Source organism: Acinonyx jubatus, chromosome B2, assembly GCF_027475565.1.
Source record: "Acinonyx jubatus isolate Ajub_Pintada_27869175 chromosome B2, VMU_Ajub_asm_v1.0, whole genome shotgun sequence".
NCBI classification, from domain to species: domain Eukaryota; kingdom Metazoa; phylum Chordata; class Mammalia; order Carnivora; family Felidae; genus Acinonyx; species Acinonyx jubatus.
The window spans coordinates 39,381,726-39,395,897 of NC_069385.1; the positions used below are offsets into that span (position 1 = coordinate 39,381,726).

The 14,172-nt window shown below is 36.1% G+C and overlaps 1 protein-coding gene across 3 annotated transcripts in view; it reads right to left on the minus strand.

The window, feature by feature from the left end:
* The window catches only part of NKAIN2 (sodium/potassium transporting ATPase interacting 2), a 977,009-nt gene that overhangs the window by 172,839 nt on the left and 789,998 nt on the right, over window positions 1-14,172 (minus strand). For all 3 annotated transcript variants that reach the window (XM_053222289.1, XM_053222288.1, XM_053222287.1), the window contains one exon: window positions 742-942. In XM_053222289.1, the coding sequence (XP_053078264.1) occupies window positions 742-942 (201 nt within the window). The remainder of the gene's footprint in view (window positions 1-741; window positions 943-14,172) is intronic.

The window sequence follows — 14,172 nt, forward strand, 5'->3', positions numbered from 1 at the left end:
TAGCCTTCGCAAAAGTCCTTTTTGAGAAAAGGATGTGTTTATCTCTGTCATAGTGATACAATGTAAAATAATATGTTTTATATAACAGGGATATATTATACAGATATGCTCTACAAATACTGTATACAAATACATAGGAATCATTTATAACTCCTACTGACTCCTAGTGGAGGGAGAGTTCTTTATTAGTTTAATAATATGAAATATGGAGGCATGATAGTCCTAGAAGTAGAATTTATGAAAAGCTGAACTGTTTGAAAAAGAGGGGAAATGATTACAGGTGATGCGTCATACCTTCAGAAAATGTAGGAAGAAGAATATGGGCAAATGAAGAATTCCAGGGGCTAGCAGCACAGACAGAAATAAGCACTGGCAGAAAAGTATCCACTGAAATCTTATAAATCTAGGCATTTTAGCATGTTAGTTGTGAAGGCTCTCTGATCTTTCTGCAAGAATCTTTGGGAAACTCTTGTTTACCAAAAGCCAAATGATCAAACCTTGGATGGTTGGATTTCTTATGTAAAATGCTGACGATGCCAAAGCCTACTTATTGATTTACTGATTGATTACTTTTTACTATGCCCTGGTTTAACTTGACAAACCCCTATTGAAGGGGGCATTAACTAGAAAAAAGCAAATAGCCACACTTTATCCACAGATTCCATTTGTGTGCACTGAATTTGCACGGAAATAAAACGATTCCAGAAGCACTAGAAGGAGAGGTTGGCTGTCAAAACTTACTGCGAGGACAATCTGGAGGGAACTATGAGCCACTTCTATGTACTGGTACTCCAGAAAACACCCTGAGACCGTGATGTAGCGATGGTCTTCTGGGGCCCAGTCTGGTGCGGGTGTCACTGATGTCACCGTACATCCTGGTCCATTCTCCATCCACCAAGATCGGTGCATTGAAATATTAAAAGTCAGGATAAGGTCTGTTTCCTGCAAGAAGGCAATTTATAAGGATGAGAATTACTTTATAAATGTTAGCTTATTTTGGACTGACTTGGAGTTTTCCATTTGGAAATGTGGGTTTTTTTTTTCTCCCTCCCCTCACTGTATTTTATGGGCAGAAAAGAAGCATCTTAAATAAAACTATTAGTTCCACTTGAAAGTTCTGTGTCTACATCCCCAAAGGCAAGGGAATTAAAAGCAAAAGTGAATTACTGGGACCTTATGAAGATAAAAAGCTTCTGCACAGCAAAGGAAACAACCAACAAAACTAAAAGGCAACCAACGGAATGGGAAAAGATATTTGCAAATGACATATCGGACAAAGGGCTAGTATCCAAAATCTATAAAGAGCTCACCAAACTCCACACCCGAAAAACAAATAACCCAGTGAAGAGATGGGCAGAAAACATGAATAGACACTTCTCTAAAGAAGACATCCGGATGGCCAACAGGCACATGAAAAGATGTTCAACGTTGCTCCTTATCAGGGAAATACAAATCAAAACCACACTCAGATATCACCTCACGGCAGTCAGAGTGGCCAAAATGAACAAATCAGGAGACTATAGATGCTGGAGAGGATGTGGAGAAACGGGAACCCTCTTGCACTGTTGGTGGGAATGCAAATTGGTGCAGCCGCTCTGGAAAGCAGTGTGGAGGTTCCTCAGAAAATTAAAAATAGACCTACCCTATGACCCAGCAATAGCACTGCTAGGAATTTATCCAAGGGATACAGGAGTACTGATGCATAGGGGCACTTGTACCCCAATGTTTATAGCAGCACTCTCAACAATAGCCAAATTATGGAAAGAGCCTAAATGTCCATCAACTGATGAATGGATAAAGAAATTGTGGTTTATATACACAATGGAATACTACGTGGCAATGAGAAAAAATGGAATATGGCCTTTTGTAGCAACGTGGATGGAACTGGAGAGTGTGATGCTAAGTGAAATAAGCCATACAGAGAAAGACAGATACCATATGGTTTCACTCTTATGTGGATCCTGAGAAACTTAACAGAAACCCATGGGGGAGGGGAAGGAAAAAAAAAAAAGAGGTTAGAGCGGGAGAGAGCCAAAGCATAAGAGACTGTTAAAAACTGAGAACAAATTGAGGGTTGATGGGGGGGTGGGAGGGAGGGGAGGGTGGGTGATGGGTATTGAGGAGGGCACCTTTTGGAATGAGCACTGGGTGTTGTATGGAAATCAATTTGACAATAAACTTCATATATTAAAAAAAAATAAAATAAAATAAAAAAAGAAAGTTCTGTGTCTAGTAGATTTCACTTATTGGCCTGACTACAATAATATAAATAAAAATATTTATTAGTAAAATTATCAGTGACTGACATTAATTGTAGCACTGAAGAGTTCTTACTTTTGAGGACTTATAATTTATTACAAAAGGAGTGATTTAAACTATTTTATCAAGTGAAGTTCATCTTATTTTAAATAAGCTATATTCTCAACCTGAGAACTTTTACCTTTTACACATTTTAAATATTAAATTTTTACTTCAGTTTGGCAAAATTTAATGTAATGTGGCTAAAGCTAAAATTTATAAGACTTTACTTAATAAAACATATTACTTGGTCATAACATTTCTTAGGAAATATCATTAGCAAATTCTTGCAGGGTGGAGATAATAAGGCAACCACTCTTTAGATGAAGTTAATCACGTTAGGTGATGTGTAGGTATAAATGGAATAGAAGGTAGAGTTTCTGCACTTAGCTTATAATCACATACACAAACATGGAGCTATTAATGGCACATGGATAAAGGTTGTCTTCCAGAAAGAGAATGACTAAAAGGAATACAGTGAACATGTTCTGTTACTCAGCAAGTCAAGGAAGATGAATTCTAAATGGAATTATTTCAATCTCAGTGATAGTGCTACAAGTTAATAGATGCCAACTATTCTCACTCTAAAATGAGGTGCTGAATTAACTAGGCAGATCCTGCATAGAAAATACCTTAAATCAGGTTTTGTGACCTTTAACACTCACTCACACTGAAGGTATGAAAGTGTTCAGCTGAAATGGCCAGGGGGGTTGGAGATTGGGTGGACGATTCCTCTGGAGTGAAGTATGCTGTGAGTCACATGATCTCTATGGGCAGGAAAGGGGGTGAGGGAGCAAGCAATCTCTCTTTCTTTCAAGCCTCTTCACAAAGTCTTCAAAGTATCCTTTGCAACCTGAAAATGGCTAAACAAAAAGTGTCTACATTTTTGATTACATTAACTGATTTTTGAATGTTGAACAAGTCGTGTATATCTGATATAAATCCCTCTTGGTTGTGGTATGTAATTCTTTTTGTACATTATCGGATTCATTTTGATAATATTTTGTTGAGGATAATTGCATGTACGTTCATTAGAAGTATTTATCTGTAGTTTTCATTTCCTATAATGTCTGTGTCTGGCTTTGGTATTAGGTTAATGCTTGTTTCATAAAGTGAGTTAGAAAGTTTTCCATCTGTTTCTATCTTCTGGGACAGATTATAGAGAATTGGTATGATTTCTTAAATGTTTGGTAGATTTACCAGTGAAACCATCTGGACCTGAAGTTTGCTGTTTTGGAAAGTTATTATTTATTGAATTTCTTTAATAGATATAGACCTATTAAAATTATCTATTTTTTTCTAGTATGAGTTTTGGCAGATTATATCTTTAAAGGAATTTGTCCAGGTTACCTAGGTTATTAAATTTGTGGGCATAGAGTTGTTAACAATATTCCTTCATTATCCTTTCAATGTTCATGAGATCTGTAGTGATGCCCCTTCTTTCATTTCTGTTATTAGTAATTTGTGTTTTCTCTAATTTTTTCTTAGCCTGGTTGAAGGCTTTTCAATTTTGTTGATCTTTTCAAAGAACTAGCTTTTGATTTAATTGATTTTTTTCCACTGTTTTACGGTTTTGATTTTTTAGATGTTAACTTATTTTGAGAGAGAGAGAGAGAGAGAGGGAGAGAGAGAGACAGAGAGCGAGCAGGTGCATGAGCAGAGAGGGAGAAAGGGAGAGAATCCCAAGCAGGTTCTGCTCTGTTAGCACAGAGCCCAATGCAGGGCTTAATCTAATGAAGCTTGAGATCATGCCCTGAGCCGAAATCAAGAGTCGGACAGTTAACTGACTGAGCCACCTAGATGTCCCAAGTAGGTTATTTCAAATGTTAACACATTTGTGTTACACCCCCAGGTGTAAGATTTCTGTTTTGACCTGTGTGCTATTTAGAAATGTACCTTGGGGTGCCTGGGTAGTTCATGCAGTTAAGCATCTGACTCTTGATTTCTGTTCAGGTCATGATCTCATAGTTCATGAATTCAAGCTCCAAGTCAGGTTCTGTGCTGACAGTGCAGAACCTGCTTGGGATTCTCTCTCTCTCTCCCTTTTTCTGCTTCTTCCCCACTCTGGTGTGCACTCTCTCTCAAAATAAATGCATAAACTTAAAAAAAAAAGAAATGTATCTTTAATTGCCAAGTATTTGGGGATTTTCCAGTTATCTTTGTGTTATTGATTCCTCTACATTTTGTGGCATGTTTTATTATTTTTTTTACACTCTTTCTGTAGTATTTCTATCACTAATTCTTTTTAAAAAGACCAGTAGAGCTATAAAAAGTCATTCAATATTAAATTCTACTTGGTCTAACACCTTAGAATGGATCAATTCTTTTCTAACTTGTGTATCTTTTCCTGGGGACCTCTGAGCTGGAATCTCACAGGCTTCTGTTTTCATCAGGCTGTATGCAATTGATACATAAAATTGGACATGGACTTCACTTAATATCATTAGTTCTCTCTTCTGTTGGATCCCCAGTTTTCTGTATTTGATTAAGATGACCTTCACATTCCCCTCAGTTTGACTAAGCAGGTTTCTTCCTGAGTACAGGCCTTGACTTTACTTTCTCTAGAAAACTTGCAATTATAAATTCTTTGTCTGCTCCTTCAAGATGCAAATTTTCTAAAACTCAGGAATGTCTTTCTTAAGGCCCTCTGAGCCATTTCTTTGAAATGTAATGGTCAAGAAAGAGAGCATCCCTATCTCTCAGTGCCTGTGGGTAGGTAGAAAACTAACTCTGAGAAGCAACAATTAACAAACACAGATGGCCTAATCACATTGACTAACTTTCCCCATAATGTCCTTAGGTACTTTTCACCCCAGCATTTAAAAATCCTCCCAACTTTTATTTCAGTGTAATTGAATTCAATTTCTCTCCTCTATTGCAATAGTCATGAATAAAACCTTTCGTGCCTGTTTAACTTGGAGCTGAGTTCAGTGCTCTACTTACATCTCTCTTCCCTATTACAGCAGTTAAGAAAATCTGTCTTCCCATTTTAACAATTGTCTGGTGCAATTTTTCTTAACAGCTCTCATGTCTTTTACTAGGTTTTCTCTCTTGTTTCTTAGGTTACAAATTCCATTAGTTTCTTAAGAATAGGTGAATGATGTTAAGTCTTACGTGTTTTCATCCAGCTTTTATATTAGTTGATTGATATTTTGGCTGGATGTATGCTTCTTGGTTGAAGATGATTTTCCCTCAGAGTGGGTGAATATTTCTCCATTATTTTCTGGTTTCCATTATAACAGTTAAGGAATCAGATACCATTTTGTTTCCTGCAATTTTTTACATAACCTGTTTTCTTTTTTTCTGATTTCTTACATCTTTTCATTTTAAGTAGTGAAATATTTCATAAACACTGAAAAGTGTAGAGGGTACTACAGCAATATCATTATACTCATCACTCAGCCTCCTTAAATCTTATGCTGTACTGCTACTGTCATTCTTTTAATAAAAATTTATACATATAAATGATGCCTTCTCTGTACTCCTCCTAAACGTTATTTCCTTCTCTCCTTCTCCATAGATAATTACTGTCATGGTTTTGGATTAGTATTCTCATGAAAAGTTTTCGTAGTTTTACTAAATGTTTATCTACTCATTAATAACATAAAATCCTGTTTTCAGGTTTTAAAATGTGTATATTCATTCATGTAGAATCTAAAAACAAAACAAAACAAAACAAATGAATGAACAGACAAATGAAAAGCAGAGTCAGACTTGTAAATACAGAGAGCTGGTGGTTGCCAGCAGGGAGGACAGTGGTGGGGATCACAAAATGGGTGAAGGGGAGTGGGAGATGCAGGCTTCTAGTTATGGAGTGAATAAGTCATTGGAATAAAAGGTACAGTGCAGGGAATATAGTGAATGGTATTGTAATAGGGTTGTATGGTGACAGATGGTAGCTACACTTGGGCTGAGCGAGCATAATGTATAGAGATGTAGAATCGCTATATGGTACACCCGAAACTAGTGTCACATTGTGTATCAAATATATACCCACGTAATAAATGGAAAATGAAAACAATAAAATGTGTAAAACCTCTAACTTGTTTTGGTTCCACATGATATTTCTGAAGTTTATCCAGGTAGAAATAATCGTCTTTTAGGGGCACCTGGGTGGCTCAGTCAGTTAAGCCTCCAACTTCAGCTCAGGTCATGATCTCATGGTTCATGGGTTCAAGCCCTGCATCGGGCTCTGTGCTGACAGCTCAGAGCCTGGAACGGGCTTCAGATTCTGTGTCTCCCTCTCTCTCTGCCCTTCCCCTGCTCACGTTCATGCTCATGCTCATGCTTTGTCTCTCTCTCTCTCTCTTGCTCTCAGAATAAATAAACATTTAAAAAAAGAAAGAAACTCTTTTAATTTCAGGTTCTGAAGTACCTTGATGAGTTTTTTTAATTTTTTATTATTTTTTATTTTTATTTATTTATTTTTTAATTCGCTAAGTTTTTTGAGCTTCTGGAGGGCCTTTCAGTCCAGGAAACTGTTCCTTCCATTCTAGGAAACATTTTCCATTTTATCTTAAATTGTTCCCTCCCCTCTACTTTTTCTGTTACTATAGAAATTTCTGTTAGTCAGACATTTGACTTCTAGGATTGACCTCTTTATATTCTTATCTTTTCTTTCCTAGTATTCATATATTAACATTTCTCTTTACTCTCTTGGAGATTTTCTTTACCAACTTCTCGCAGTGTTATATTGAATTACATATTTTATTTTTAATATTTTGAATTTCTAAGAGCCATTTATTCTTCTCTAATTGTTGCTTTTGTATAGCTAGTACTTTTCAATTCTTTCTGGGCTATAACTTTTCTTAGTTTTCTGATGTATTATTTTTTAAAAATTGTGTTTCCCACACTGTTTTTGCCTTATCTGAGTTATTTTTACTAAATAAATAAGTATATAAATAAATAAATAATAATAATTAGTTAATAATTAGTTAAACATCTATCATGTGCCATATGCAACATTCCTGCCTTTATGAGTATTCATCATGTGGTAAGGAAAATGGACAACGAATACATAAAGATATCAAAATATCAGCATAGAAATTAACATACAGAGAAAAATGAATTCAAGTAAAGAAACAGAATAACCCAGAATTGGGTCATGGGAGGAGTTAAAGAAATATATCTCATATTATTTTGTGTCAACAGGGTCCTGATTGAAGTGTAGGAATGTATAGAGCCTTTCCTTAGAAGTCTAGTGATCTTTGGTTCTTTCAGATCAAAGAGGAGAAATTAAAGCTTGTTCAGCAGTTGTTATGCATTTGTAGGATAGTCAGCAAGTACCCGTCACGTATGATGACTGGGCAGTGCCTTCCAAATGCTAGATCTGTGTGGATCTGTAGGTCTTTGTTCTGGGTCTTCCAGTCTGCTTATGGAGTAGAGACGCACCAGACCTTAGCATGCCTGGGTGAAACTGGAAAGGGGTTGCTGGTTTTGCTACACTGTATGCACCTTTTTTTTTTTTTTTAACTCCAGTATGCAGTCTTTAGCAATCCTCATGTGTTCAGAAATTTAGCTCATGCTTGCCTATATCTCAAAAGTCTCACCTGTCCAGAGGAGAAGTCTGGTTATATCAATTAAAGGAAAAGCCTGGGGCAGTCTAATTGCTTCTTGAACAGATTATTCAATCTATTCCCATTTTCAGTCCTGTACCTCACACAATCCATCTACTTCTAAATCCTGACTTTTGAAGATTTTTATAGGTCGAATCTATAAATTGGAACTCCTCTCTGCATGTTCATAATAAGTTTTAGGTTTTTCCACTCTGTTAAGTCACTTGGCAAATCCCTATCTACTTTCTATCTTCCAGAAACTGATGACACTTCTTACCCTTCCCCCACTCCTATTCTCTTTTACTGTTAGTTTACAATGTTTTTATTCTTTCATATCACTTTGGAGGAGTTTGGGGATGAAATATAAGTACGTGAACAGCTTTAACCAGCAATCATTAACTGGAAGATTCCTGGAATTATCTTATATTCTCAGTTATCCTCCTGAGACATTTAAACAGAAAACTTTGTTTTTGCACATGCATTATTTTAACCACAAAATGTAAATTCCTTGTGGTAAAACAGACAAGAAAGTTCTCCCTGAAGTTCCCTTTTAAATGCAACAGAAATCTCTGTGTGAACTGTTCCATGTATAATCAATAGGTTATTTAATTCCTATATATTTTATAAGTTTAAGCTCAAAATTAAAAGAACTTCTGAGACAAAGAACAAGTCTTGATAGCACAAAATAAGACAGAAATCCGGAAACTGACTTGTGCATTCTGGATGGGTACATCTTGAAAAACATATAAAATAGTCTCATAACTGTAAGATTTAAAAGTTGGGAATCTAAAGAAACTTCCATAATATGTTCAGATCAGTATAATAACAAAAAAAAACACCCTTTGTATCAATATATTTATTCATCTTCTTAGTAAGTCTCTAAAAAGTTCAGATTAAAGGACCTCATTATTGGTCATGTCAATTTTCAAAATAACAGGGTCTGATGTGTTACATGAAAGCTGTTATTAGCACTAAAAAGTTGTTTTTGACAAAGACTATATGCATTCAGGTCAACACAAGAAGCTTAATTGCTCAACAAAGAATAAGCATTTGATGGAAAAAAAAGTTGACAAGCAAATGAGAAACAGATACTAGTAACATCTCAGAATTTCAATAAAAAGCTAAAATTTACTTTCCCAGTTTTATGGCATTTGAAGAAGAGCATACATGCATGTATGTGTTCCAAGAGTAAGCAATGGAGAATGTATTGTAGACAGTAGAAGGTGGAGGGTGGGAGAGAAATTTTGAGTTTAAGTCTAAAAAATCAGAAACGTTGGGGCGCCTGGGTGGCTCAGTCAGTTAAGCGTCTGACTTTGGCTCAGGTCATGATCTCTCAGTTTGTGAGTTCGAGCCCAGCGTCAAGCTCTGTGCTGACTGCTCGGAGCATGGAGCCTGCTTCAGATTCTGTGTCTCCCTCTCTCTCTGCCCCTCCCCTGCTCACGCTCCGTCTCTGTCTCTCAATAATAAATAAACATTAAAAAAATTTTTTAATTAAAAAAAAACTAATGTTTTCTTAGATTCTTGGAGTTTTCTATTACTTAGTTTTTCTTTTGGAATAATAATATTGAAAACTGATATGTTCTCATGTCTAGACTGCAACATTATTAGAAAGGCTAGAAGCTGCACTTTGTAACAAATGGCAATTAGGTTATAGTTAGCAGCATAGTTGCTAACACATATTAAATTATTCGGTTACTATATGCAAAGCATTTTACCAGGCCATAAAAATGTGAAGTGATGTCAGATGTGACCCCTAACATTATGGGGCCTATTATCTCTTTTCGAGGATAAGGTATAAAGAGGAAATGTATGAAACTTCCTCAAAAAATTAAAAATAAAGCTACCCTATGACCCAGCAATTGCACTACTAGGTACCTACTACTAGGTAGGTATTTTTGTTATCTAAAGGAACCAAAAATGCTGATTTGAAGGGGCACATTAACCCCAATGTTTACAGCAGCACTATCAACAATATCCAAATTATGGAAAGAGCCCAAATGTCCATCGACTGATAAATGGATAAAGAAGATGTGGTATAAATATACAATGGAATATTGCTCAGAAATCAAAAAGAATGAAATCTCACCATTTGCAACAATGTGGTTGGAAATAGAATGTATTATGCTAAGCAAAATAAGTCAGAGAAAGATAAATATCATATGATTTTACTCATATGTGGAATTTAAGAAACAAAACAGATGAACATAGGAGAAGGGAAGGAAAAATAAGATAAAAACAGAAGGAGGCAAACCATAAGAGACTCTTAAATACAGAGAACAAACTGAGAGTTGCTGGAGGGGTGGTGGGAGGGAGGGTCGGCTAAATGGGTGATGGGCTTTAAGAAGGGCACTTGTTGGGATGAGCATTGGGTGTTATATGTGAGTTGATGAATCACTGAATTCTACTCCTGAAACCATTATTACATCATATGTTAACTAACTTGGATTTAATTTTTTTTAATAAAATTAATTAATAAATTAATTTAAAAAGGAGGAAACGTAACAGTACAAGGAAGTATTTGATAAATACCTGAAGAGTGTGGACAATCTATTCACAGAAATTTGGAGAGTGTGATGATGATGCCTGTGTACTCCGGTGGGACAGTGTCCTAGAGATGGGAACTCTCGCTGGGTCCTGAAAAGGGGCCCTTCTTAGATAGGCCCACAACCCTTGGGGTGGGGGGAAGACCTTTTTAAGTAGAGGGCCCAAATAAAATTGCAGAGCGATGAGTATTTGTATATTTAAGAACTTGGATATTTAAATAGCTTTAATTTTATGAGGGGAGAGTTTGTGAGAAGGAGTAGTATAACATTCTATTGGAAGATCTTGACTTGGGACTAGACTGGGCAGGGTCTTAAATGCCAGAACAAACATCTGGGCTTATTGAAAGATGTTTGATCAACAACAGGACATCCGCACTGACAAACATGAACCAAGAGGTACTGCAGTAAATGTAAGTCTCCTGTAGGATTGGGGCAGGGCAGTGCAGGCAACAAGAAGAGAACAGTAGAGGCGATGTTTTGAACAATAGTCATTATGGAGGTAAAGACTCATGCTGTAAAATTCAAATCCTTGACCTTGTTCACCCCATACCATTGTCCTGAGCTCTACAAGGCTCCAGGAAGACAGGACCAAAATCATTGCTTTTGGCACTCATAGGAAGAATGTGAAAAAATCAGCATTCTCCTCCTTTACTTTAAGACATACTTCTCGTAATGATATTAGAAGAATGCCAGCAAGCACACTTAATGGAAAGAAGCAAGTTTTAACAACAAAAATACTCTGGGATGTCAAAATATATTAATAAAAGCATGCATATTTAGTTGTCAGGACTCAAAAAAGTAGTTAAGAAACCTTGTAATTGGGGCGCCTGGGTGGCTCAGTCGGTAAAGCGACCGACTTCAGCTCGGGTCATGATCTTGCAGTTTGTGAGTTCGAGCCCCACAGCGGACTCCATGCTGAAAATCAGTGAAAGCAAATTATATTGTTCAAGATGCCAAAAAGAAGCTGAGAAAATATGGATTTGCAAAGATAAGTAAAATTACAAATACGCTTTATTTAACAGGTTGAATGAATGTCGCATATGTAGGAATGCAGCCCACAACATAAGGAAGTTCTTATCTACCAGCTTCAAACTCCAAAGATGTGATTCATCCTACTACATGACGAACCTAAGGGAAGTAGATGGGGCATCAGGTATACGCCTGTGCCTTTTCTTTTAGAATCTTCAACAATGGGCAACTGAGATTTGGATGCATATGGATCATACTACAATGTAAAAGCATTGCTGGTGTTAACTCCAGTTCCTAGTTCCTGCATGAGTTATTCAAGAAAAGATTTCTACAAATATTTCTGAGAGCAGGAAAACATTACAGCCGTAGCTCTGGAAACAGATGAGGAAAGTCCAGTGGAATTTGGATTGTTAAAATTTAGAGTTTTAAAAACAAATTGTGTTTATTCTCACTATATAGGAAAATTCACTAAAGATTTAATATAAAATGTTTAAAGCTCATTGCTATTATATATTTTCATTTTTTTCTTGCCTTAAAACAGGTTTCTCATGTCTGTGTTCCAACAAAGGCCATTATTTCACTTTTCTAAATCTTATCCTCACTGCCTTCTTAGTCCAGATAAATGTTTTATGTTATCTAACAATTGGTCTGCACTTTCTGCATTCTGAGCACTGCTGCAAAAATCTCATTTTAATAAAATCCTTCTCAATACCTCCTATTAACATCCTGTATATCTATCTGCATTTAAATTAATACTCTGGGCTACTCCTTCTAAGAAGCTTTTCCTGATTAACTCCATTCCTTTTTGAGCACCACAATATTATACCTAGTACTTCTTTATATATGTATATGAATAACAATATTATCTTGGTTAATTGCTTTCTTCTTATGGGTAAAGGAGTTTGTTAAGCCCCAAATATAGTCACTGTTCCTGCTCAAAAAATGCATATTAACTCTCAGTTGAAGAAAAATTTTGCATCTGAACTATAGAGAATTTTGTTTTAACGTGATCCTTGTAATGTTCTGAAAGAGAAGGAAGGAGGGCAAGAGAAGGGAAGGAAAAGAAGAAAGGGAAATAATTCAATAAGGAAGCCTCTATACTAATGGTAAAGTTAATCGAAACTCCAGGCTCAAAAGTCCTATTTTTTTTTTAACCTTCTAAAGTTAGGACCCATCAGCTAGGAGTAGGATCTAAGTTTGGCAAAAATAGTCTTCTCTCTCTCACACCCTTACTAGCAGATGCTAGAGGCAGAATTTTCTCAGCTGGTTACAATAATGAAAGATCAACTTCTCACTGACTTTATAGTTTTCCATGTACCGAAACCTCTTCAGGCAGCTTTTCCTGCTGTTTTGTCACTTCCCGTTTGTTCCCTCCCTGCAGGTATCTTTTCCCATCTTGTGAGTGTTCCTTTCCTGTCTAAGAGCTTTAAAAAGTGATCTGCATTCACTCTAGGGGCTTAGGGAGGCAAAATAAAGGTTAGCTATTTCAAGAGACAATGTTACTGCCATTTTAGTACTAACCTGAAGGTCACCATTTCATCTGTTTATAAAGCACATTTATGTGGATTTTTAATTTGTATGGAGGCACACAGGTGCTGATGATATTGAAGGCTTGGAAACATTTAAGCAACACTGAAATGTTCTCCTTAATAGTTCCCCACCATTACTGCCAGTCAGTATCCCACCTACATATACAGCCCACCCCCAATACTGACACTGACATTTTCCCAAGGTCAGAAATTCTAACTTGGATAGCATCTGTGATTGCCTCCGAGGATGTTACTTTGTCATGAATTGAATTGGGAACCCAATCTCATTTTGATCCATAGTTCAAAATGTCTCCTGGCTAAAGTTGTTACCAGAGATGCTAACAGAGTCTTATGCTCTTTCCTTTCTTCATTCATTCTCTTGGAAGAGAAAAGTTCATGAGAAAGTGACCAAAAAAATGGTAGCAAGATAGAAAAGGAGCCAAGTGGTAAGGTTATTAATGATGGGCTTCATAGTCATTTTTCAGTTATTGAGAACAGGACTAATTGGAGATGAAATTTACTAGTCAACAGTTTTCTCTATAAAATCTCCATAAGTCTTTTCATCTCAAAGATAAGTATGTCTCCTAGTCTATTTTTTGCAACTTATTGTTAAATTTGAAGCCATACACACTGCCAAAAAGAAAGGAGTAAAGTTTATGCATTCAACAACAACATTTAGAGGTAGGGATTACTATCCTCATTTAACAGAAGGAAAGAAAATGAGACTGAGAGTGCATTTATAACTCTATTAACTTATTTTTTATTAAGGATAAAACTAGACTTCAAACCTATTTTTGTCTGACTTCATGCACTCTCATTGGACCTAGTTGCCTCTCAAGAAATTTTTTTTTGTCACCTAATCGATCATTGCCAAAACATGATATTTGGTATCCTTTAAGAGAATGTACTAGAATAAAAAATGCAGACACATAATTCATACAACTTACTTCAAAAATTTCCAAATGCTGCTCAGAAACCTACTCAGCGCTATAAGACCTTGACATGTCCTCTTAAGTGGTTTGTCAGCTCTAATCCAAAATTCATTGTACCTTGCATTTATAGAAGAGTTATATTTGCCATGCATTTGGATGATGAAGCTTTTAAAGATATTTTAGTTTATAAAGTTACTCTCATGAGAGAATTTTTTTTAGGTGGTAAGATTTGTTTCTTGTCTAGTGTTATCCTGGCAAGTACATAGATCAATACCGCTTAGAATTTGTGGAGACAAATATAAATAAACCTCTAATTCTAAATAAAACACCTTTAAATATATGTACC